Here is a 27,392-nt window from a genome sequence, read left to right as displayed (position 1 = left end):
GTCCTTAGAGTAGAATATTTCAAAAGGAAAAAGAAGATAAAAAATCGCTACAGTGGGGATAGCATTCTTTCATTTTTGCCCGAACGGATGAAAATGTTCTTGGCGTCACCAGGGGTACAGTTCAACGGGATGGGTGGGGGTAACAACGGGTCACTTTAACTTGTAGATGATTTTATGGCTAGGTTTTCTTTTACAGCAACCACAAAAATAAAGTTTATGGATTACAGTATGCATACATTTTTAAAACGTCTCTACTTAGCAAGTGACTTCATTGATTGGAATGTCCAAATCGAATGTTTAATTCGAATATGCAATAGCCGGAATTCACCAGGGAGTCATAATTTACTGGGAAAATAACACTCCCCCCTAATAAGAGCAAATAAATTTGCAATTTGAAGGGGAGTAATCTTTTCCACGGGGGAGTAATAATTTCTCAGGTAATTATTACTCCAGGGGTCATTTTTTCCCGGGAAATTATAACTGAGGGAGTGATTTTTTCCGGGGAGTAAAGATTTACGGTTACACCGGTAAGGGTCGTAAAATTCACAAAATTTTCCTTTGTTTTCTCCTTTTTAGTCCCGGTAAGGGTCCGAGGGTCGAAAGTCGGGCGGTAACCCACCCCCTCCCCCGTCAGCTTGCAACCCTACTACCCCCGGGTACCTGGACTTTGTCTTGCATGAATGAAGGAAGAATATATAATGTGTATGACCTTGACTGCGATTGGTCTGGTATTTCTCTGTTTTTAACCAAACAATGTCTAATAAAATCCTATCCATTGTGACAACTTTCTTTCTTTGTGTAAGGAGTCTTTATTTCTAAGGCATTTCTAACAATAACAAAACTCAAAGTAGAATCAGTGACGTTTTGGTAGAAAGGAAATCTTTTACAGACCCTTAAAAAAGGGGAAGTATAAATTGTATACCCAGTAATATCCAGGAATCAAAAAGGGTATTACGATATATATCCTTTTATTTGTAGTACTGTATACTTCTGAACAATCGTAGTCACTAGAATATTATTAAGGTATTCAATTGACACTGGAGCAATTGAAAGACGGATTTGACTTGGATCCTGTTTTAAAGCTTAAGTTTAAAAACAGAAACATTAGATGATAGCGTGGGAAATGATACGTAATATAATTCAAGTTGAAAAGAAAGGAAGTGTTTTTTAATTTGTTGTTTGGGTGACAGGAAAAGCTCTGATTGGCTACAACGCTGTTTTAGTGATGATACGATCAAAGAGAAGGGAAGTTTATTTTGATTGGTTCTTTAGAACTCACTGGTTATTTTGGAGGTGGTTGTGATTGATACAAAACATTCTGAAAGGTACCAAAATCATGAAAATTAAAAAAGATTTCCTTCTCGAAGGTTTTCAGAAAAATGTGTACAGAAATTTAGCGAAAATCGTTCTTTGCAAACCTTATAACCCTTCCCTGCTCATAAATGTGATCTGTAACTTCATGTTAAAGAAATAAAAAAGCTGCAATTTGGCTGAATGTGGTTGGTTAGAAAATGATCTTTTTTATTGTATCAATTTAACATTAACATGATTTCATGCCTATTTTTTCTGGCTGAATTGCAAAGATAAAACAGGACAAAATCAGTTTTTTCTGTAGTCAATTTTGATTTCTTTCACATAAAAACTTTGTACAATAATATTTTAATCAATAATCAATAATAATTGAATGGATTCTTATTCCAAAATATAAATACAATTTTAATAACAGTCATGCAATTAAATAAATAAAATTTATTCATTTTGTCTCATTTTTAATTATCAGTATAAAATTTCAATAAAATTATGAGTAATTTTTATTTTGACTCCAAGGGCCCTTCTAGGTTAAAAATCAACCAAAATCACTCAATGTTGACTTGACTCAATGTATAATAAAGAATGTCTCGTGTCTAATGAAAAGACATATCAAGTCTAAAAAAAGTCAAAGTCTCTCCAATTCTCTTGATTTCTATTTAGAGTGAAAATGTGATATCAAAATTCATTTCCGTATTATGTATCTAATGATCACCACGATTGGAACACCGAAAATATTAATTCCCAAAGGATCAATGAGTTAAAATTCTGGATCTGATTTCTTGACATTCTTAAAATCCGTTAGGGGACCGTGTCCTTGAAAAATATTACAATGTCAATAAGGCCCAAAGAGTCAAAACTTATTTTCAGGATTTCTTTTGCTGAAATTCTTAATATCCTTTTGAGGATCGTGACCTTGATCTTCTAACCAACCACATGACCAGAATCAGAATCAAGATGAAGAATACGCATGCGCCAACAATAATGCCAACTAATTGAACATCCTTTAATTTTTTGCCTGACGTTGTCTTACCTATTAGGAAAGAAAAAGAAGGGATTTTTTCAAAAAAACTTGTTTTTTATCCATTACAGAACTAAATAACCCAAATCTCATTTCAAGACAGACGATTCTTTAAAACCTATTATTTTGATATTATGTCGCGTCCTCTAAAACTCTTAAAATTACTTGTCTATTTTAATAATTAGTCTAACTAGACTTTTTGATGCAAAAATCTAGCCTCTTCCTTTGGTAAGTTTGTTAAGCCAATCAACAACCACATAGAATCATCCCCAACATATTATTAAACAGAAAACATTAAATGAAAAGAAAATAACCTACCACTATTGGATGATTTGACGTTGAGGGTGGCTTCAGTAGTGGGTGTGGCAACGCTAACCACCCCGTTTTTATTTGTTGTTGCAACTTTTTCGTCTGTCTCCTCTGTGGTTGTAGTAGTATCAGCCAATGTCGTTGTTTTTGGGTTTTCGGTTGAAGATGATGATTTTTCCGTTGTTTTTTCGGTCGTTTGTGTCGGCTTTTCGGTTGTTTCCGTTGCTTTTTCGGTTGATTCCGTTGTTTTTTCAGTTGATTCCGTTGCTTTTTCGGTTGTTTCCGTTGCTTTTTCGGTTAATTCCGTTGATTTTACGGTTGTGACGGGATCGACTTTCTTTACTTCAGATTCAGTTGTGGGTTCTGCCTCAGTTGTAGAGGTCGTTGATTGTGTTGTGGTTGTTGTCATAGATTGTTCGGTTGTCTTTAGAGATTCGGTAGAAGATGTTGCGCTTTGTGTTGTAGTTGTCGTGGTTGTTGCAGATTCTGTTGTTTCCTTTGCTTTTTCTGTAGTTGTGGCTTTGGTAGTTATTTCAACTGTTTTTTCCGTGGCTTTTGCGGTGGTTTCTGCCTGAGTGGTTGTTGTGGTTGGTGCTTTGGTGGTCGTTGTTGTTGGCTCTGGGGTGGTCGTTGTCGTTGGTGCTTGGGTAGTCATTGTCGTTGGTGGTTCAGTGGTCGTTGTCGTTGGTTCTGGGGTGGTCGTTGTCGTTGGTTTTGGGGTGGTCGTCGTAGGTTTGGGTGGAATATCTAAAAATGAACAAGTTTTCAATGATCTATCTGAACTTATTTAAATCAAAAGAAATTATTGGACGATGAAAAAGATCTGAGGTCTAGTTGCTAGTTGTTTATCGATGTTGTTAGTTGGTGTTGTTTTGCTTCCCCCGGGGGCACTCAAGGTGTTGGGTTGCTTGCAACACAAGTTCATCAAAATACATACGAAATGGGGAATCAAAAGTTGATTCGGCTGGTTCGGCGTGCCGCAATGGGACGAGCGCACGGGGAATAGGAAAGCAGAAAATTAATTTCATTCAGTACCTGAGTCCGGTACTTCCATTATAGCTTCAGTCTTTTGCTCAGCAGGATCACTGGCAGTGACTTGAACTTTGATATCTGAGAATCGCCACATATCAGCTTCGACAGTGTTTTCAAGGGATTTAGTTTTGTTGGTGTAAATAACTTCATCCGTGTTTCTTCTGCGACGACGAACATTTCCTGTGGAGTCTTTTTTACCGGTGACTGTAATAGTAAACTCAGCATCATATCTGATTGAATAAAAAGAATGTTGGGAGGTATTTTTATATTGAATTGAAGATCATGTTCACGCGTTACTGTTCCGTTTCGTTCTGGTATCATTTTCGTTACGGATCGAGTGGGTTCATATTGGTTGCAGAACGTTTCGGAGCAAGAAAACGGAGCAGTTCCGTTTCGATGAAAAAAGTGGAGCAAAACTGTTTCGATCTGTTTTGCTTTGTAACGTCTTCTTTTTTGACGTTTCGAATTTTGACGTTCACACCTGTTTCGGAACGGAACGGAACCGTAACGTCTGAACATGGTTTAAAGCCCCCAATATTTCAAAGGCAAATTCAATTGTTTCAATGGTTTCATATCCTAAGCTATGAACTGGTAAAGTTGACCTGCTCTAAGGGCTTGAATGATTTTCATTTGCGATCAGTCTAGTGCAGTGCCGTAGCAACTGGTGGGCAAAGGGGGGGCTATGCCCCCCCCCAATAATTTTTTCAAAAATGGTTATTTGCAAAATGCAAAGTTTTTCTTTTTTAATTTGTCATAATTGTCACAATTGAGTGCATTTTCAAGCTATCTAGAGCTCAAATTTTCAAAATTTCCCCCCTCGGCCCAAACCATGGTTGGCCCTCGCGGTGTCACTAAACTTCAGCCCCCCCCCCCAATATGGAAATGCTTCCTACGGCACTGTAGTGTATCTTAATTTTCAGATTAAATTTATCGAGTTCATAAACTAAAAGGGGTTTTTTATGGCTTATTAAGTTACGTAACTTCCGGTATTATTGAAGTAAATGTTCAATAAAGGGTTAGCATCGACAGTCTATAGTCTCTACATTGCCATTGTAACTTAAAAAACAAAAGATTATCAGCATTGAAGTTCATGAACCTTCACCGTATTAACGTATCGAAAAATCTTTACTTAACTTCTAATTTTCATAATATATGGAGAAGGGCTTAGACAAGATGGATCGGAGACGTATTGTGTAAGTTTTGGTGTCAAATATTGGCTAGCCTCTTATAAGCATAAGTTTTAGGCTAAAATTGTCCCAACCGAAGACTATCAGCATTGACGTTCATGAACTTTCACCGTATTAACGTATTGAAAAATGAAAATTCCTACCTTTCTTTTTCCAGTTTTACTGTCACTTTCATTGCTGTAGCTGATTCGAATGTCACCTTTGTCGATTCTATCTTTGGTGCGCCAACTTTGACCAATTTAGTCAATTGCAAATTATATTTTCCTGCAAATCCAATTTTGTGGTTCCAAGCTGCACATCCAACAAGCCCATAGCCAACATATTTAACAGCATTATCAATTTTCATTACGAAATTTCCATTTTCTAAATCATTTGTAATCCAAGTTTGATCTGGGTTGGATTGGTATTGTAAATTATCTTCGGTACCATTTGACCAGACAACACGTGTTGAGGGGTTTCCTTTAGGTGGGCGACAAATGATGTTAGCATGCTTGTACCCTGGTTTGTCGTATACGTACGTTTCCTTTTGCCAGTACACGAAATCTGGATCCATATCTAAGTTATAGGAAATGGAAAACTTCTTTTTAAACCAGATTCACTCAGGTGGAAAATCAAGCACAGTTGTAGTCTGAATCAAAGACCTCTTTAAAACCCAGTAGTATAAAGAAAAGGAATCCGTTAGTGAATGTCAGTAGCCTAGCATAGTTGTGGGTGATTATTTGGGAGATTTTATTGGAAAAAAAATGTTCTGCTGTGAATTCTTAAGGAAAATTGTTTGGTAAAGATACCGTACTTAGGAGATTGGAAAGTTTTTTGACGAGAGCTTTAAAACCGGTAAAGAATATTCCAAGACTAATTTCTTTGATGACATCTTTTTTTTTACGGAATTGAAACTTCTAACAAAAAAAGAAAAACATGAAAACATGAATTGTTTAGAAAGAATCATGTTTAGTAACTTACAAATCAGATCAATGAATCCATTCGTGGTTGTCGTCGTTCCGTGTTCATTGGTCGCCGTGCAATAATAATCACCGTGATGTATTTTGTTCAATGATTTCAATGTCAGTGTACTCAGACCTTTACCATCATCAGTAACAGAGAAATAAGGGTTGTTTTCCATGTTGATTTTTTGTTTATTGTGATACCAAACAATTGATGGTGTTGGATCAGCCAAGAAATGACAACTCAATTTGAATGATTCTTCTTTATCAGCGAAAAGTTGGGTCAATGATTTTGGATCACTGATAGCTAGCGGTTTCTTTGGGACTATAAGAAGAAGAATGAATGAATTGGGTTGGTTAGACTTTACTTTATGATGGTTTTGATTTTTTACGCTAGGTGGGTCTTAATCTTTTAATGATGAATTTTTGGCGGTAAAATTTCGAATAAGAGCACTTTCTAGTATACATGTTTTTTCTTTTATAAGCATAACGTTTTATAAGCATATGCAGGCTCAGTTTTTGATACCTAAACAATGGCTCTATTGTTTGAGAACAATAGAATGCTAAGCATAATGCGAGCCTGATGTAGGGGCAGACACTTGCTTATATAAAAAAACATGTAGGGCCTGTTGATACAAGGTATAACTCAAGGGTGAACATTTTTGACAGATTAATTGTTTTTAAAGAATAGCATCCAATCATAGAATTATCCTATTTTAAAATTGATTGCCTAGTGAAAAATAATTATTTTCAGACTTCCTCGTTGGTCGCTATTGTATCTACATGAAATTTTCTAGGATATAGGAAATTTACGGATCTGTGTTTACAATTGCGTTGCTGTTTATAAAAAAATATTTTTGTAACCAGGAAATCAAAAATTACGCACATCGCATCGTAAAACTATTGAACTGAAAACATGCATCAAATTGCGCGCATAAAAAAAAATCAAAAAAACAGGATATAACGTAAATTGCATACGGTTTTTTTTTTACTATACGTTTTTACAAGATACGCTCCATTATCATTATTGATAATTTTGAAAGTTGCTGTCAACAAAAAATACTCATTAACGACACTCTACTATTCAATATGCTCCCTTATTCAATTCCCCTTGAAATTCGAATTAGCAAGCGTCAACTGTAATTCATAGTTCTATTCAGCCTGTACCCGAACAATTGGTAAAAATGATCGGTTTTCTACCGCCTTGTTATGTACAAATTGTCTTTAATAGACGATATCGGCATAACGTGAAAACTCAAGATTTGCCCCCTCCCCCCGAGAATTGCTCACAATGCTTTGCGCGGAAAAAAGTTCACGATTAAATTATTTCCACTCAAAGCATTGTAGGCAATTCTCGGGGGTCAAATCTGAGTTTTCATGTAAAGCCGATATCACTATTGTTCAAGAATCGCGCGAAAATTGTCGGGGAACACGAACTTGATCGAGTTTCGAAGTAGGGTTTATAAAAGGCATCGTTAACTGAATGGACGAGAAAACATTCGATTTATAGAGAATCGAGTTAAAGAGACGCTACTAGAGTTACTTACGAATTTCTTTAACAGTTAAATTAGCGAATTGGGTGCCACCAACATTCTTAGCAACGCATGAGTAATTACCAGCCAAAGCAGATGTTGGTTTTCGAATCTCCAATGCATGATACAGGACGCCAAGAGGGTCATTATAAACGACTTTAGCGAAATTAGAGATGGTAAAAGGGTTGATTTTACGATCATTCCATAACCAATCAACATCGGCAGCCGGGGAGGATTTTGGAGGTCGGCATGAAATACGGATGAATCTTAATCCTCGGTAGAATGTATGGTTGCGTGGTGAGAATTCAAATTTCTTTTCGATCCCTGTATACGATGAAAAGGTAGAAAATGATTCTTAGATTTCGTCCCTCACATGACTAAAGGTTCAATCTCAAAATAAGTGTCTTGGAAAATTGGAAAACTTGCAATCCTGTTCTGCCTTTGAGATTGGCCTTTTTGTCATATGAAAACATCGACTATTCCTCTACATGAAAAAAGGGCAATCTCAATCTCAAAGATGACCACCACAGTAAAACTCTAAATTTCATAAGGTATTAATTTTGAGATTAAACCTTAAGTCATGTGAGGGACGATTTGATCTTTAACTCAACAACGACTTTTCTTAGCACCGATCGATTGGCTGATTTAAACAAATAAGATACCAAGAGATTGCTTGATTTGTTTAGGCCGAGTCTTGGTGTAAACCAGAACTTAGATGGTAACATACTGGCAGCTTAACCCTGGAATAGACGATATCCGGCTTAACGAAATTCTCCCCGAATGATTACCCATGATGCATTGTGCAAAAAGATTCAGTGTGTCAATATCGTCCGTGAATTTTTTTGCGCAATGCATCATGGGTAATGATTCGGAAAGCCGATATCGTCTATTGTTCTCATGCTGTTAATATTTATAGGATTAATTGAGGTATTTTAGGTGTTATACCCAATTTTATTACTAAATTACTTGAAATAGAGTAATTTCAAGTTCAGCATTGTTCTTTTATTGTTCATATTTTTTGGCAATTTTGAAAAAAATTGTATGTTAATGCAAACCCATCCATATTTCACGAAATGGTGATTACAAATATTATGGAAGCGACCAACATCCAGTGTGTAATCACGGAAAATGTAATTAACAAAAAAGTCATTAAAACAGTTCAATGGCTTCCTTATTGTACTTCAGGAGTAATTAATTATTGCTGATGCTAATGAAGGCTAATTAAAAGTTGAGATTCGCGTGGACTCCTCTTCTTCCTGTTTTACTCGACAAAAGAAACATCGGTCGTAATATCATAATTAGGGAACGTGAGCTTTATTGGCAATAGTTATATGAATTGGCAAATTCTAAATGGAAATTATATATTTCCCTCTCTAGAGCTAAGTCATCAAACATCTTTAGATACCAAGATCTGAGCTAAGTAAATAAAGTTTTTAGGAAACGCAGCTAGCACATAACGTTGTATCAACGTTCGAAAACGTTACATGGATGTTGTGAACGTTAGATAGACATTGAAAAAACGTTGCGCAGGTTTTCACATTCTAATGAGAGGGTAATGACCATCAACAAAAAGGTGTGGTTTTTGAAGATCAAGATTTTACCAATCAAAATTACTTTCAGTTTCACCGTCTCCGCCCTAATAATTAGTTTCTCAAAAGATTTTTAGAAAAAGTATAAAAACTTTAAACTTACACTCGACATCTAAAGTTGTTGGATTATTTTTTATGCTGCCAAGCTTATTTGTTCCTTGACATTGATAGATACCATTCAAACGATCCCGAACGGGTTTCACCAAGATCAATTCTCCTTTATCATTAACCATTTCATAATCCGAATTTGATTCCGATATTTGTTTCCCGTTCAAAGTCCAAACGATTTTCGGAATCGGTTCTCCACGAATTTGACACTTGACTATATGTTTAACTCCTTCTGCGACAGGGGTTTTCAAAGGTAGCGGATAGTCCAAATAAGGTGCTATTTCAGTAACCGTTTTATAATTAATCGGATTGCTCCATTCCCCAATTTGTCCATCTTTGTCAACAGCTCTCATCTCAACTTTGTATGTTTTTCCCCGCTCAAGATTTCGGATTTCGTATTTGGTGATGTAGATCTCGTGTTCAGTTGTTTCCTTCATCTTGTATTCCAACACTTTATTATCACTTGTGGTGAGACGAAAATGATAATGGCTGATATCATTACGAATAAAATCCCAATTGAGAATAAAACCTTCCAGACGGTCTGTAAATTTGATGTTTGATGGTGCAGCAGGTGCCTCTATATAAGCAAATGAAATACAGTTGAGTCTCCATAACTCGAACACGCACGGGGAATACAATTTTGTTCGAGTTAAGGAAATTTTGAGTTTAGATTAAGGTTTATTAGGCATTGTTGACTGAAGGGACCATAAAACTTGTTCGAGCTAAGGAGACATGGGAGTAATAGAGGTTTGAGTTGAAGAGACTCTACCCAGTGTGATTTAGTGTATAAATCAATTGAAAAAGGAGGTTTTTGGTGTGGTGGTGGCAAGCATATCATTATAAAGTAAACATACTGTAGAATTCAACTTTGAAATATGAGTATTTATCTCCAGCAGCACTGCTAGCTTTGCATGCCCATTTTGTATGAGTATCATAATCTGTAGCATCCTTAACAAGCATTTGATATAAAAGCATGTCCCCTCTTGAAAACATTCTCGTCTCGATGCGTGCTTCGTCAGTATTGATAGGTTTTCCACTTGTACCGTTGATAAAAGTGATTAAAGGGCGTGGCGAACCTTTAGGGGCGGCACAGTTAGCCCATGCTTGTCGTTTTGAGGCGTAAAAGAAATTATTACGGGGCGTATATGCGAACACATCTTCCATATCTGTGATTATAAAAGCAAAATTAGAAAATTAGAAAATTACTATTAAGGGTTTTTTTTGCAACAATATTAGAAGATTTATGATTCTAGTCGAATTGATTCTATTTCCTAGTTCGAATCTTCTTCTTAAGACCTCTATCTAATTCCTCTATATGAAACTGTTTTCGTTAGAGGATGAACAGAAGCCTATCAATATTTCCAGGTACTCTGAGTATCAAAGGTTGAGTTTTCAAAGAATATATATACCAATATATATAGACCAATAATATAAATATTATCTTGCATGTGTCAATATTTCTCTGCGTTGATTGTATGCGCGCTGAATAGAATCTGGATTGGTCGGTACAGGTCAATATATGATATCGACTTTGTGCTTTTCACGGTAATTTCCAGGCTCAACAAACCTGGTCTCATTCAAGACCTCAATAATAGTTATTATTTCATAGTTAAACTATGGACATTTAAGTCCTACAAAATTGATTTTTCCTTACATGGTACAATAAGGTTCAAGTCCCATCCCAAGATATTTGAACCAAACTCATTCTCAACTTTACATCTATATTTGCCAGCTACTTCAGAAGTCACTTTTGGTATCTTTAACTTATTTCCATCTGGAATATAAATTGTACTTTGTGACGTGTCTAATTCAGCTCCATCTTTAATCCAAGTAACCTTTGGTGTTGGTTTTGAACCACTGTTGCAAAAGAATTCAAAACTTTCACCTTCCTTTCTAGTAGTGTAACTTGGTCCAGCCCATCCAACGGTTGGAGGATCTGAAAGAGATTAATCGACATAGTTCATCAGTATGGGCTGAAAGCTAGAAGCATAAAACATAAATGTAATATAGAGCAACATACTATTCTAAAGCTTCTAGATAGGCACGTGTAAGCCACACATATTTTAGCTTTTAAGGATTTTGAAAGTAAGTTTACCAGTTACTTACTTAAAGGGGTATGTCTATAAAATTACTGACTTGATTGTCTTAATACGAGCTGAACTACCCTTCAGCTTTCAAACTTGATGTAAAAGATACAACAATTGCCGATTAGCAATAATGGTTTTTGACCAACATAATCTAGCCGGGAATCTAGCACATCCTACCCACAGATCTCTAAAGCCCGAAGGGCTAGATTTGCGGCCTTGGTCAAAAAGTGAAGCTCATCTTTGGAAGGATTTCCTACCAGAGTCACGTGACTAAAATATGCAATTTCACCGGTTTGAGAGATGTGAAATAGCGTTTGCCGCCTACTTTTTTTTATCTCGCCCTCCGAAAACAATTAAAATGCTAGATCCTACTATCCATCGGCACGAAATTTAAAAAATCAAATTTTTGCTTCACTTTTTTTTGCTAGAGAAAGCTTAAAGTTGCCTATCTAGCCCTTCGGGCTTTACAGATATCTGTGATCCTACTAGCCCGGGGTCCACTTAAAGCTTTTTGATAGACTGGATGGCGCGATTAAGTGGCCCGGTAGTATATGGTAATATGCTTTTGCTTAGCCTTAGATTTTAGTTGTTTTTGGAAGGTAAAAACAGTACGAAGCAATGTTTTTATTTGAGAATAAGGGATTGCAAATCTGTTATTGATGTTTGTTTCTCATTTTTGATTAGACCTTTCAACTTCGAGTAGTTTTTTTGTTATTTGGATTTTAAACATTCTTTTTCAAAATGGCGACCTCGCCAAACGCTCCTAGTCTACTTCACTGGACTCAGCGTCATCAAAAATTATCAAAAAGCAAAGTTCAGCCAGAAGTAGACTCTAGTCTATGATCCTACCTACTTTTTCTGCCGTCAGATTCTCCTTTTCATAAGAGTTTAAAAGACATAAAATTGATGGAAAAGGAGTGTTGAAGGATAGTGTGTAGCAAATTTTTACTAGAAGTTTTGTATAGCCTGTCAGTCACTCAATCACTTTTAAAATTTCTTTATCAATCTGGCGGCTGAGGCTTTAATTTGTTCTTCCTGGTCGTCTATAGTTCCTGCATTTTATCATTAATGAGATAAAAAGGGATTAATGAAAGATTAATTACTCAACCGATTTGTCGAGGGAAGTTTAACATTGATAGCTAATTAAGTTTGCAGACTTTCATATTGATTTTGTTACGTGCTATCCCTTTTTATGTATCATTAATATTTTAAAATCTTCCTGAAGTTAAATTGTTGGTTGTCTCCTTACTTCCCTGTTTTGATCAAATTCAAATTTTACTTAAAAAAGCCCAGCTGGCACACAACGTTTGTATAACGTTCTTTTTTAGTTGTTTTAAGGTCGCAACGTTACACAACCTTTTCTCAACGTTAAACAACGTTCCATTAAAGTTGCTTTATAAACGTCATGAAACTCACGTCATGACAATGTAGTATTAACGTAAGGATGGCAACGAAAGGTTTCATAATGCTTGCCTTAAGTTGTTTTTTAGTTTTGTTTTAGTCATTAGCACAACGTTACGTTAAATACCATTAAAACAACGCATTTACAACATGGTTTGTTTGATTATTTTGAATAATGCTGAGTTGAGCAAATCATGACCAAACTTATTACTTACCGAGATAAAAAAAGTCGGTGATTGATTGCTCAAAGAAAGATTACATCGCAGCGAAGAAAATTGTTCCGCCGAAAAATAATCAGGACTTGTGTTTTTTTTTCTGTGTGATAAAACGTGTCCACTGGCGGGATATTTCTATATGGCGGTCGCCCCTACACGCCAAATAACACTTCGAAAGAAATTTCGTGCGGGCGCAGAATAGCATCACCCCATATCCGCCCAACCGGTTTTTTTGTCACATTTTTAGTCACGTGACACTACATAACGGGGGTTTGAATATTGTGTCCTGGCTTAAAAACCCTTAAAAAGGACCTTTTTTCTTTTTAAAAATGTTCTTATATTTTGCTGTTTGCTATTATTATGAATAGGTGTAAGATAAAAATCATACAAATATTAATCTGAGAAGTTTAATTGATTACATGTTTGTTGATATAAAAGCCCCCTGATTGATTTGCCTTGATTTCCCGGCATTCTCTTTCCAATGCTGTCAATCAACAAAATGTTTGGCGGGAGACGGTACACCCAGGTCCGCTAAAGTAAAAAGTTTAGCAGCTCATGGACAAGAAATTTTCTTTCCAAAATTCACAGCTCTGGCTGTATGTTCTGTGTTATCAAAATGAAATTATAAAGAAAATTTTTAACAATAGTAGAATGATTATCATGTTTGCTTTATGTCGTTTGGATTTTGGTAAGCTATTAAAATTAATTTTGACCTACTTTTTCCATCTCTCCATAATGACCATCCAACAACTAACTCCTTCTTTACTGATACTCTTAGCAGTTCAACATATAAGCCTGTAGTCTGGCCGAAATACAATAAAACAGAGGACCCTGCCGACGCACCGGACTGTCCAGTGTATTTGTCCGGTGGCAAAAAGTATCCTTTCGCTACACCGGACGCAATAAGTCCGGTGTCAGTCCGGTGTTGTATACAGGGAATTTTGGACACCGGACATTTATGAAACAAAAAATTAAGAAACACCGGACGCACCGGACTGGTCATGTCCGGTGTTTTGATTGTCCGGTGGAAAAAAATATCCTTCTCCAACACCGGACATCCGACTTTCTTAAGTCCGGTGTAGAGATTGTCCAGTGGTAAAAAAAATTCTCATTTTACACCGGACTTTCGCGTGTCCGGTGTACGTTAAGTCCGGTGCGTCGGCAGGGTCCTTAAAACAGGGGTGACGTAGAAAAAAATTATGCGTAAACTTTCTTGGTACCGTTGGAAGCAAAATTTTATGTAGATTATCATACTCAGAGCCTCATGATGAGACCCTTTGGGAAAACATTTGGTAAAATCAAGACTGAAGTGTACTTCTTCGCCCCAAAATAGATACGTTTTTTAGCAGTGTACTGGTCATCAGCTACACTAAGAACCTATCAAAGCTATTCAAAGTCTTGAAAGTCAGCGCTATCCCCATGTGCTTTCGCCCAAGGGCTTTCACCTTGCACTTGACCCATTTCATATCATGGATGACACTTTTTAATTGCTTGTGGTTTCCAGAAATGTGTTTGTTGGGAGATCCCCCCCCCAGATTTTTGAGACAGGGGTATATATACATATTTGAATGTTTTGAAAGACACCTACCATTGCAAGAGTAGCACTTTTCAAGGCATTTTATATCGAAAATAGGTCCTAAGTGTTTTATTAGACCAATTTTTTTTCCCCAAGGGCCTCAACGTGAGGCTCTGAGTATGTTAGACCTCGTAAAATTCCGCTTCCAACAATAGTAATACCAAGAAAGTTTACGCGGAATTTCTTTCCAGGTCAACTTTTATTTCTGCCAGACTACTGTAAGCAAGGCCTTTCTTGTGTTTCCCTGCTTTCCGGGGGGGGCACTCGATTTTGAAATGACGGTATGTGCCGCGGAAAATCTGTTTTTCAAAATCGTACCCTTACAGTGCAGTTCAATATGGCTGAAAAGTTACCCTTTCAGTGCATTTTCTCTTGATTTACCCAACCCTTATAGTGCACTATATTTCTCAGCTGTAAATCTACGTGAAGAGAAGGAGCTTGGGAAATTTTCTGTTTCAAAGAAAAACTGAGAAAATTATTCTTGTCAGCTGTAACCAGACGATCTCAATCGAACGGAATCAACGATCGGACGCAATCGACCGATTAAAATTCGATTGTCGAACCCAATTGAATATTACCGCAATTTTCAGATTCGATTGACATTCGATTGCGTTTGATTGATGTTCGATTGCGTTCGATCGTCGATTCATTGACCCTTGGATTGTTCATCGCATTATTTCTACGGGAAATTGAAAGTAATTTCATTTGGCTCGTGATGTTTGAGAGCTTGGATGTTGGGAAGCTGCAAGAATAAAGCCAGACGATCTCAATCGAACCAGTCGAAAAACAATCGAACCAATCGAATATTACCCAGAACTTTGACGTTCGATTGAGATTCGATTGCGTTCGACAATCGAATTTCAATCGGTTGATTGCATTTGATTTGGTTCGACTGGTTCGATCGTAGATTCCGTTCGATTGAGATCGTCTGGCTGTAATTATCAGGCAATAGAAACTTTTTCAAGCAAACGAGAAGTAAAAACCTTTTTTTTTAACAATTATTTTGAATTCGTTTTAAAATTCGACCCTTGCAGTGTAATCTCACAAAATCACACCCTTACAGTGCATTTTGGGATGCAGAAAAACCCCACCCTTTAGCGCGGCACATGACGTAGGCCAGATCATATGAGTGACCCCCCCAGGCCTGCTTTTACAGTATATTATTTTGTTTTTTATGCAAATATACTCTTTTGTTTGGTATGTTTTCTAAAATTCTGAGTGAGTGTGTGGTGGTGAATTAACTCTCCCTCTCAAACTCAAATATTCTTCAGAAATGCTACTGTGTGTGTTTTGACCACTGAGTATGAGGATTTTGATGAGTTCAATTTTCTGGTGGGTTTTGCTTTGGTTAGAGGATTTTTTTTCTCCATCGGACCTTGTCTTATATTTAGCAGGCGACAATCATTTCACGACCCCAACCACCACAACTAAAAAAAATTGTGAAAATGTCACTTTTTTTTTTAAAGATTTTATATACCTTTTATTGCGTCGTTTGTATAAGTAGGAACTACCGTAAAGAGACACAGACTTGGTTTTGATAATGTTTGTCAAATTTCAGCCAAAGTTTTTATAAACCTGGTTCAATGAAATGTGTAAAGCTAAAGGACATTCAGCTATACTACTAGGCTGTTGAACTACTTTGTGCTTATTTTTTTAACATCTCAGAAGTTGAGACGTTTTTATCAAAATATACTGTCTTAATCAAGTTCAATTTCCTTTGCTCTTGTGTTGTTTGATTGTTAAATTAAGCCTAATAGGCCGATTGGGTTCTGGTTAGTCAATACGCAGGTCACAGGACATATTAGCAGACTGAAAAATTAAAAATAAATGTATCATTATTGTATTTTTATCCATTTCCAAGACTTCATACAATTTTTTCATGAACCGCAATGAATATCAACGTAAATGGAGAAAAGATAATAAAAGGATCGAAAACATTTTAAAAGACCTATCTTCATCTGAAGAACCTTGCGTTACTACAGAAGATGAAATTGTGTCTTGCAGCCCTGGCCCAAGCTATGAAGAAGATTTGCCATTAGAGAACATTCCAAGTGATGAAGAACAGTCTGACTTTGAATCGAGTAGTGACGAAGAAATCCATAACTTTTTTAGGGAACATATTGATGGCTTAGAGGGAAATTGTGAAAATGAAGAGGTCTTTTCAGATTTCCCTTCAGATCTCGCTTCTTGGATTTTGAAAAACAAAATAACTAGAACGGCTAGTGATGAATTACTTTCCTTACTTAAAAAAAATGGACACGATGAGCAACTACCAAAAGACACAAGAACACTACTTCATACACCTCGTACCTCTCCAATAGTGTCTAAAGCTGGTGGAGAATATTGTTACCTTGGCATTAAGAAAGGAATTATTAGAGCACTTTCAAAGAATCCAGGAATAAATATCCCTGATAACTGCATAAAGTTATGTGTTAATGTGGATGGGCTTCCAATATTTAAGTCCACCAATGGTCAATTTTGGCCAATATTGTGTAACTTTTCCAAACTGACTCCATTTACAGTTGCCCTTTATTATGGGACTTCAAAACCAACTAACCTTCGTGATTTCTTAAATGATTTTCTTTTTGAGTATGCTTCTTTGAAATTGGAAGGACTAGAATTCGAAGGAATATCTTATCGAGTTATAATTTTCACTTTGCCTTGTGATGCTCCAGCACGTCAATTTTTAAAGTGTGTCAAGGCACACAATGGCTATCATGGTTGTGAGCGGTGTGATGCTAAAGGAGAAAGTATTTCAAGGCGTATGGTATTTCACAACCTTGATTCTGACCAAAGGACTAATGAAGCGTTTGCAAGATTTGAATATGCTGGAAAACATCAACTTGAGCTTACCTGCTTGGTGGAATTTGGCATTTGCTGTGTATCTCAATTTCCCCTTGACTACATGCATCTTGTGTGCCTTGGAGTTGTCAAAAGACTGCTAATTGTTTGGAAAGAAGGTGACAGACGTTATAAACTATCTGCTGGTCAACTAAATAGGATTTCATCTTCTCTAAACAGTATGAGTGGAAAATTTCCATCTGACTTTGCTCGCCAACCGAGAGGTCTCAAGGACCTAAAAAGATGGAAAGCAACTGAATTCCGCCTTTTTTTATTATACACTGGATTTATTGTTCTAAGAGATATTTTGAGTGAAGACCGATACAAGCATTTTTTATCTTTGGTTGTTGCATTCAGAATTTTACTTGAGTCTAATGATTTTGTACGAAATGAAAATTTGGAAAATGCACGAAAATTATTGACATATTTTGTCAAAAAGAGCCGATATTTATATGGTACCACGTTCACTGTTTACAATGTACACAACCTTGTTCACATATGCGATGATGTGGAATATCACAATTGTTCATTGGACTCTATTTCTTCATTTCCATTTGAGAACCATTTACAATTTTTTAAGAAGTTCATCAGAAAGGCACAAAATCCTTTGAGTCAAATTGTAAGAAGAATCCACGAGTTTGACGAACATTGTATTGATTTATGTACCAAGAAACATTTGGTAACAAAACTTTCGAACAGTGCAAAGGATTCTTGGTTTCTAACAGGAGATGGAAACTTTGCTCAAATTCAAAGTTCTCCAATGAAAGACATTTTCAATTGTAAGGTATACAGATCTTCTTTATGTCAAGATTTTTTCTCAGTGCCATGTGCTTCGAGAGCAGTAAACATTGTCATGATTGGAACCAACTATAAAGGTCGTTCACAGGATTTGCATAAAAGTCAGTTTTTAAGGAAAGCTGCTTGTGTGGAGTATGAGAATGGAATGATTGTATCTGCATTGTTAAATGATATTTTTTAATTCCTAAAGTATTATTTTAACAGTTTTTGGCGAATGGCACAAATTTTTTATTCTGGCGAATGACTGGGAAAAAAATCTCTTTTTTTGCCTTATTTTGAGCATTTTTTTGAAAATAAGGTAATTTTGGAATATTTCCAAAAAATTTAAAATCGCCAAGAACTAATTTTGGCAAATTTTGTCCCTTAAGGTACCTTATTGACACTATCGTTGTGGCATGATGTGAATAACCAAAAAAATTTTAGAAATATACTAGAGTTTAATATTCCAAAAACCTAAAAAAAAAAGTTGTAAATATTTTTATCAGTTAATTTCATACTTGTGAGTTATCATAACCCTTTATACTAAGGCTAGCTTTCTCCACATCCAAGCTCTCTATGTCTACTACTAAGTCACTTAATTCTGACTTACATCCCTATTTTCAACTTTATCATTTTCCTTCCCATCTTTAGTTCTATTAAAATTTTCTAGATTTCCTTGTTTACATTTCTGGAAGATTCCCTGATCTTCTAGTTTAGCTTCCAATACTAGGATATAAGATGAGATGAGATCTAGGCTAGCTTTACTAATTTATTAGTATATAATATCGCCGTCTACGTATTACATAGAATTTTAGAAGTCTATTTACAGTAGGGGATTCTCCATCTTTATCTACATCAGATTCCAATCTCGTTTTCGGTTCCACTTTCTGGGAGATTCCCTCGCTCATACTCAATTCCAGTTTCAATTCTGGCTTCCAAGCCCTTTATAGCGGCCTCATCATTTGAAGGGTCTGCTTTATATGTTTTCTGGAGGCAAGACCGTTCTCCAACTTCGGATAGGCCCCGCTGGCAAGAACGGTCTCTCCTTCACATGGCATTAGCAGAATTTTTCGTGCTTTTCAGTTCCCTTTTTTGGTAATAAAAATTCTTGTTCTTATTTTGTTGTCTAAGAAAAACGAAAACGATGTATATTTTTTTTTTCTTCAAAAACCTTTATTATATATAATATATATATATATATATACACCGTAGCTTTATGGTGATAAAAGAGATGTTAAAAAAAACAAATAAAAAAAAACCAAAAAAACTATGTTATGAGACGGGAGATTTTTTGGAGATATAAAAGTGACTTCTGTTGTTTGCATAAGATATGTGGATTTTATTTCATATTTATTACTCTTTTCAGTTTTAGTAAATAAATCAGTAAAAATGCCAAGTACTAGGAGCTCCAATCAGCAACAAACTATTGAGTGGTCTCTTGTAGTGTACCATGATGTTACAAAAAGCGGACGCAGAATTGAAACTCAGAGCATTGTCCCCAGTCATTGGGTCTCACAAAGTCAAACCATCTTATATTGGCCAGACACACTTAATGTTGAGTCCAGAAAGCATGAACACCCAAGCTGTGACTGGTTCACCTTTGATGTCTTAAAAATCAAGTTTACAGGTAACAGTAAAATCCTATCAAATTTTTAAATTTAGATATTATGCTCTTTCTGAAATACTAAAACTGTATGCTCCATAACTGGAATCACCTGTTTTCATCTCCTCCTTTATCTTGCATGCTCATTTTAAAGCATCCCAAAATTTTTATTACCTTTTTTTAATTAGGTTCAAAAGAGGAATGTGTAGAGTTGGAAGGTGCAGGCTACACAACAGCTGCTGAAGAATCGGGAAATGATAGAGACGGTACGTTTTATTACCTAGAGGAAATATTATTTTTGACAGGAATTTAATTTGGCTGATTGATGAACTGAAGTTTTTTCTTGTTTTGTTGCTTTCTTTTTGTTAAAAAAAATATGCAGTACTAGTAAATAGGTTTATCTGATTTGTTTTGGAAAATCGTTTTTGAATTCGTGATATTCTTGACAATCTTTTCACTGAAAACATTTGAGCACTATTATTGGTGGCAGAAGATTTGCCTGCTACAATGTTTTTCAAGCAAAGACCCCCTGGAAAAATTAAAAAATCACCACACAAGCTCAAATACTTTAAAGAAAAACCCTCATTTATACAAATTCTTTAATTATTTACAATCAATGTTCTCAAAATTTTTAATTTTATTTGAGAAAAACACTAAAGCTTGGTCCTTACTTGTTGAAAAAATTGTCTCTAAAGCATTAGACTCCGACATCTAACTTTAGACGCCCGTGACTAAGCATTTGAGACCTCTAGTGGGTACACTCGTAGACACAAGCGTTAAATGTTCAATAAACACCTGGATCTAGCCCAAATTGGTTAGACACGTGGAACAAAAAAATTTTGTTCCAGGCATCTAAAGTTCAAAGACACCAAAATGTAAATAGGATTAAATCTATTCAATTCTTTAGTGATTTCCCCTCTTCCACTTTCGATTTTACTTTCTCTTTTAATTTTTTATCAAAAGTTTCCTAGTGTGTGCAAAAGTTAGATGCAGGCGACTTTTTTCAACAAGTGAGGACCAAGCTTTTAAGTTATTAGGCTTCCTTTTATAATAACCTTTTGTTTCAATATACAGTATGTCCTGAAAAAAGCGGACAAAAATTTATATATAATAAAATCCTCAAAATTCTCTGCCTTTTATGGGGTTTGAATTAATGATTGGATATTAGAATTTTTTTGCTTATACAAAAGATATCCAATTTTCCAGACAATTAAATTACTTTTGAAAAAAAAAGATAAACAACATATGTGATTTATCGTGACTAGAATTAAAAAAAACAAAACAACATATGTGATTAAAAAAAAAAAACATGTGATTTATCGTGACAAGAATTTTCAGGATTTTACTTTATACAAAAATCTGTCCGCTTTTTTTGGGACACACCACACTGTAAAATGTTTCAGCGGGTCTAATTCTATGCGGTGAGGTGTTGCGCAATATCTATTGTGGGTCTTTGTTCACAAGAAAAGATTAAATCATGACTAGCATGAATATGAAGCCTACAAACCCTGTGCAGAGAAGTGTTAATAGATGAAACTTTTTTAGCTTCCATGGATTCACCAACTTCGGTTGATTTCAACAACGATAATTCAAATGGTATGTCTTTGTTCTGGTACTTTTTTCTGTATACGTTTTTAATAACTGGTTTAAGTGAATTGCCCATCTGATATACATGATTTTTGTAATTCAGGCCCTTCTATATTAGAAATTTGAAATTGCTCTTGGATTGCCCTTTTCTATACTGTAACAATCTTGAAATATTTTCCTCAATCAGACTATTTTGATTTCAATTTGGGTTATTTTTATATTATTGTAGTGCTGATGCCATCAACTGAAATGACAAGTCTCTTTTCCAATCCATCGATGGCTTCTTCATCAAAGGCTTCTTCTGAAGCACCCAAATCATCGGTTTCCAGCCTAAAACGTCACAAATCGTTCGCCAATCTATCCCTGGCTTCTATTGCTGAATCAGCCACAGCACCAGTATCTCTACCCAACTTAAATCGTCAGAAATCATTCGCCCTTCCATCAAAGGCTTCTATTGCTGAGTCATCCCAATCATCGGTATCTCTACCCAGCCTAAAACGTCAGAAATCTTTCGCTGTATCAAAGACTTCTATCGCTGAATCAGCCACAGCACCGGTATTTCTACCCACCCCCAAAAGTCAAAAATCGTTTGCAAATCACTCAATGACTTCTAATGCTGAGTCACCCAATGCATCAGCATCTCATTCTACCCCAAGAAATAATTCTATTGCACACAATTACAAGTTTCCTATGGAAAATGGACGTAAGTTTTACAAGATACCTGGACTTTTTTGCTGCGGTTGGCAGTGGTTGGGTGTCTATTAGGGAACAAGTTCATGTGATATTTCAATAGACATTTTTGAAAATCTTTCAGTATCTCCTTGTTATTTAGAATTTACCAAGTCTTTTCCATGGGACTTAGCACTTGCTTAAAATTTCACCCAGAGTCTTTCCCTGGAAGTCATATTTAACTTTTCCTCTTTCAGGTTTTCAAAAGAAAGTTTTGTCTTTGTTGACCAAAATTCTGGAAGTTGTCAGGCAGTCACCATCTACCGGTCCATCATCATCTAGGCCGCACGATTTACACCAGTTCACTACAATTTCAGAATTCATGGAACACGAGAATGATCCTAATCAGAACAAACATCTTTCTATGGTGAGAAAATTTGCATTCTTGGTGATGTTTCTATAGTACTCTCAGCGTCAGGTGCCTAATAAACGGCCCCCCCCCCTGCTTGTTGATTTTTCGATTTTTTTCCAGTTACCAAAAGAAGAGTTCCTCGTTTTACTCTAAAAAGTCTAGTGGTTAAGTTTTCCCTGTGGCTGTAGTCTATTGACGAAACAGGGAGTCCTGAAAGAAAGTCATGTGCCAGACCACGACTATCAGTTAGAAAATCCTTTCTGTGCCAAACCATGACTATCAGATTTCAGATTTCTGACAGGTTCTGAAGAAAACCTTGTCGTCTGATAAACTCTTTAAAGGAAGAAATATTTTTGTCTCAGATCGAATCATTGAAGTACATAGGTGGAAAAGATTGCAAAGAAGCCACTAAGAACTCCATGCTAAGGTAAGATTACAAAGAGGTTGATGCTGGTCAAAAATAGTGGAGTATTTGTAACATTTTTTTAAGTTTACTCTAGATTTGAGGCTGACAATTGATTAGTAGGATTAGGCTGAATAAATTTCCTTTCTGGGGATATAAGTATCTTTTAATGAGGTTTACCAAAACTAAAAATGTGTTATTATGAAGTTGGAACCAAAGTTGATACATGTTTTTTCTTTTATAAGCATAACGTTTATAAGCATACGCAGGCTCAGTTTTTGGCACCGTAACAATGGCTCCATTGTTTGAGAACAATAGAATGCTAAGCATAATGCGAGCCTGATATAGGGGCAGACACTTGCTTATAAAAAATAACATGTAGGTTGACATGGTCATTTGTCTTCTTTAGTCTATTCAATCCATAGAGAAATTCTCTCTTGGGTGCCTAAAATAACCCCACCCCGATTTTTTCTAACGTACCTCTATTTTACTTTTATTTAAAGATCCCCATTATCAAAAGAATTCTTTCATTTTCTTCCATAATAGCCTATTTTTTCACTCTATTTCAGGAGTACAATATTATGCTAAAATCTAAAATCTATCTTTTCAGAGTTATGACGTATAAACTTATGTCGGAATTTAACATGTGCGGCACGGTCAAGTCAAATTGTGAGCCGAAAAGAAGATTTAAAGACACAAAAGTTTTCCAAGCAGTTCGCAGTGAGTACATTTTAATCTTGGTTATAGTTTTCCAGGAAATAATGCCGGGTTTGATTGATTGTACTGTCACTTTACAAAATATCTCGAGGGATATAAAAGTCAAAACATGGAATGGGCTCTTCCAGAAAATGTTCGTACATAGGGGGTGGAGGATATATTGTCCGGGGGGTAGTGAAAAATCATCGAAATTTCCCTTGTCCGGGGGTGTAGCTCTGTCTGGAGGTAAACCTCGAATTGGAGAGCGTCAACTGTAGTATGCTTTTATCTATGCTTCGTTTTGTCTCAATTCTTCATGTGCTGTTTACATTTGATTTATAGAAGCAGTCGTAGACTCTGGTAAGGGGACCGAGGATGACGTTTACAATGCAATGATAGATGTGTTGAAATTTGCTCCTGATAAACATGGTGGATCAGGCAGGAAAAGAAAAAGCCCACCACCACAACACAGACCATCACCATCTCAGAATGAAGTCAGCTTGCCATTTCAAGATCAAGTCAGTCCACCCCTACCAAAACGATTTAAAATGTTCGATGACGACAGTGACAGTGAAAGTGACTAGACTAAAATAGAAATTTTTCTTTTTCAAGCATCGTTTATATTTTATATATTTTTTAGCCTCCGTTTTTTTCAACTTAACATTGTAAGTGTTGTAGCCTAATTTTGAATTCACAAGCGTCATTAACCAAATATCAACTTCGCTTGTTTTTATTTGAGAGGACTCAAATTCTAAGATTTTTTTAATTTTTACTGTTAACCTGTTACCGCTTGTGTCTTTTTAATCCACGAGACACTCAAAAATTAAAAAAAGTCTGTCAAAAGATTAACTTAAAACATTTTCTTTTCATCGTTTTTAAAATGTATATATTACCAGGCTGGTCTTCTCAGTCGTATTTTTAGTCAAACGTTTTTATTAAAAATGTAAATATAACATGCTGGTCCGTTCTGTCATCGAGTAAATATATATTACACTTGATTTTGTGCAGGCAAACCAGTGTATATTCTTGATATGCGCAAGTCATTTTTCTAACAGAAACACCCGAAAAAAGCCGGGATTTGATCTGTTACTAAAATTAGAAAAACAGAGGTCAAAACCCGGCTTTTTCGGGTGCTTCCGTTAGGAAAAATGACGTCATCTTGACTTACGCATATCAAAAATACTAGTATGTAACCTGAAAAAAGAAAATATTTTTGAACATGAAAAGATACCGTTTTCTAGTTTGCTCCGCCATTTTGGAACAAGTAACAGATCTGAGTACAGTTGTAATATCGGTTTTTCATAACTAGACATAAAACCATATAATAACGTTTTCACAACATTATTTCGGCAACGTTTATTTCACGTCATAATCTTAACGTCAAAAAAACTCTCATTTCCTAACTTAAGGGCAACGTTGGTACAACTTAACAGAGTAACTTTATTCCAACGTTAATTCAACGTTTGTGTGCCAGCTGGGAGGTGTCGCTTGGGAACCAGTAAAATTTTTGAAATTAATTTTTAAGGTATCCCTTAAATCATTTGATTTTATAACAGATTTCTAAAGTACTTTAAAAGGGTTTGATGTAGATTTTAACGATTTGAGAGCTCCTCTCATGAACTATAAACCTTTTCATAAATTACGTCACGAACATCACCTTCCTCGTATCCAAACAATTACCATGGCAATTATATCCCTTAATCACCTTAGAAATATTATCAAAACGAGGCAAGTGATGTTTGTGATGCAATTTACGAAAAGTTCTATTATAAAATGATATCATCATGAATTTATCCAAAGTTTGAAGTGAGTAATCAGGCAGAAGTGTGGTGGTAATTAAAGAAATCCTTAACGACTTTCCGACGACGTATTACCGTTCCGACGTTGTTTCCTAGCAACAGACAATAAAAGGCCGGACAGATTTGTTCGATTTTCTATTTCTAAAAATGTGTTTTCTAGGGAAGTGACATCGAGGCTATAAAAATGATTCAATCGAGCGGTAATGACACTATTGTTTTAATTACCTTTAATTTTTTGAAAGAAATCAGAGAAGAAAAATAATTAAAAAGTATCTTTCTTTTGGTAATATTTCTTTGGAGATTAACCAGCTGGCACACAACATCGTTTAAACGTTAATATAACGTTATATGGACGTTGTGGACGTTATATAAACGTTGAAACAATGTTGTGTGTCTGCTGGGTTTAGCAAGATAATCCTGCGATAAAATTATGTGAAAAATCGATCGAAGACTTTTTAATTGAAAAATCTTGGTCCTCCGACGAATATTAATTAAATTAAGATAATTGCGATGAACAAAAGGAATTATTAGTCATATAAATATACTATTCTGGTTTTAACTTTCATCCATTCTTATCCTCTCTCCCACTATTCGACTCTAAAACATACTCACAAAAATAACCCAAATATTAATTACGATCTAGGCAAAACCTGTGTATTGGGACCATTCAGACATAATCTGTCAAAGTCCCCTGTGACTATGATGGACCTAAATTCTAAGGAATGGCATGAACAAGTAGTAAAAAGGATTGTACCCCTTTTTTAGACGTTTGAAGAATAGCTTAGAAGTACCAATATTGACCAAACTTCCTTAAATCCGTGATTTTACCATATCAACAATACAGTAAAACCAAAATATGGTGCAAGTGGCTCTGGATAAGAGATCAATGCATCAACGCTAATCAGATTGGTAAAATACTACCTCGTTAGGTACACGCTTTTTTTAATAAGAATACACTTTATAAGAATGTCCATGATGAAAATAGCCAAAAAAATAGCCAAAAAATAGCTAAGAATATTCATGGAATTGTGCTACTCAAGCTAAGAATGCCATTTTTAGAGCATTTTCAATTATAAATTGTCAATTACCCCCAAGTAAGGCTCACCTTAAAATGTCATTTTATGCTTGAGACGTATGTACTAAATGTTAAATCTAGTCTGATTAGGATCCTAACCTAAGAATACTGTAAGAATATTTTAGGGTGATTTTTCCAAAAAAGTTCAGAATATCCATAATGAAATGGATTTAAACCATTCTTATAAAAAAAGCGTGTATTCCCTTCGGACCTAGATCGAAGGACGATGATGATAAAGAAAATATCAAATACGAAAAAGAATTAATAAACATACCATTTGCAGTAACCAGAGTTATCGTAAAACATATCAATATGCTGGTCCAAATCATTGTCTATCTGTGTCAATGCCAAAATAACTGGTAAAAGTTGTATGACACTTTCGCAACCAATCGAAGATAAACTAATTTAAAACTGATTTTTGTGTTTCTACTGATTTTTTTTGAAGATTTCTTTTTTCTTTATTTCATTGGGAGATCCGTGTGTAGTGTCTGATCTCCGTGATTTTCTTTTGGGTTTGATTCCAGAATCCTTCCCCTTTTATTCTTATGCTGTAATCTGTCCATTCTATTGAACAATAGAACAATAGGTTGAGATAATGACGTCGTTTTGTCAATTGCAACTTGTATCAATATTTGATTTTTTATAAGAAACGAATATAGAGCCGTAACAAATGAAATTATAATTCTTAATTTCAAATTTGCTCGATTATTTAATTGTCGCCTTAGAATTTCTATTGTTATTGAAACTAATTTATCTTCGGCATCAAAAAACATAGTTTGTTATAATTTGTAAACCCTTGATTTCTGTATTGTAAAAATTTTCATCAAAGACAAAAGCATCAATCTTCTTTGTCTTTTAGATTTTGATGTTCTTATAAAAGTGATAAAAACAAAAGCGTGCAATAAATACCTTATGTAATTGGGAAACAATTATGAATGATAGATAATTTGTATCATCAAGCACACAAATGTAACATAATAGAGAAATCTTTTTAATGGCATGCCGCCCTTGAGGAATCAAAACCTTCTATGCGCAGCTTGACGTCACTAAGCTACAGTTCTTTGACATTCATAATTTATAAATATTCGCTTTTCGAACGATCTTATAATTGCTGTCAATTGAATTGTTTGTAATTTTTGATTATCGTCTCGCGATTCACAATATTCTCCACCTGTCCCTCGTATGAAGATATTGCTTTAGAATCTTCCTGTTCTAGTCTGGTAG

The 27,392-nt window shown here is 35.5% G+C and overlaps 2 protein-coding genes across 2 annotated transcripts; one reads left to right on the top strand and one right to left on the bottom strand.

Annotated features, from left to right (window-relative positions):
• Positions 1-1,908: 1,908 nt before the first annotated feature.
• Positions 1,909-26,668, bottom strand: LOC136820842 (muscle M-line assembly protein unc-89-like). The gene is made up of 10 exons (XM_067077077.1): positions 26,443-26,668; positions 10,682-10,963; positions 9,882-10,193; positions 9,023-9,604; positions 7,346-7,654; positions 5,818-6,123; positions 5,001-5,412; positions 3,674-3,900; positions 2,648-3,385; positions 1,909-2,341 (listed from the first exon to the last, which is right to left on the bottom strand). The coding sequence occupies exons 1-10, from the start codon at positions 26,495-26,497 to the stop codon at positions 2,199-2,201; spliced, it is 3,366 nt and encodes a 1,121-aa protein (XP_066933178.1). The 5' UTR covers positions 26,498-26,668; the 3' UTR covers positions 1,909-2,198.
• Positions 19,295-24,520, top strand: LOC136820847 (uncharacterized). The gene is made up of 8 exons (XM_067077084.1): positions 19,295-19,551; positions 19,716-19,793; positions 21,073-21,123; positions 21,344-21,817; positions 22,041-22,210; positions 22,558-22,622; positions 23,209-23,318; positions 23,637-24,520. Exons 1-8 carry the CDS (start codon positions 19,314-19,316, stop codon positions 23,876-23,878), a joined length of 1,428 nt encoding a protein of 475 aa, XP_066933185.1. The 5' UTR covers positions 19,295-19,313; the 3' UTR covers positions 23,879-24,520.
• Positions 26,669-27,392: the final 724 nt, after the last annotated feature.

The sequence above is a fragment of the Clytia hemisphaerica genome, unplaced genomic scaffold (genome assembly GCF_902728285.1).
Source record: "Clytia hemisphaerica strain Z4C2 unplaced genomic scaffold, Clytia hemisphaerica genome assembly, whole genome shotgun sequence".
NCBI lineage: Eukaryota > Metazoa > Cnidaria > Hydrozoa > Leptothecata > Clytiidae > Clytia > Clytia hemisphaerica.
The sequence above is the reverse complement of the archived record's forward strand: the minus strand, read 5'-3'. Positions and strand labels throughout refer to the sequence as shown.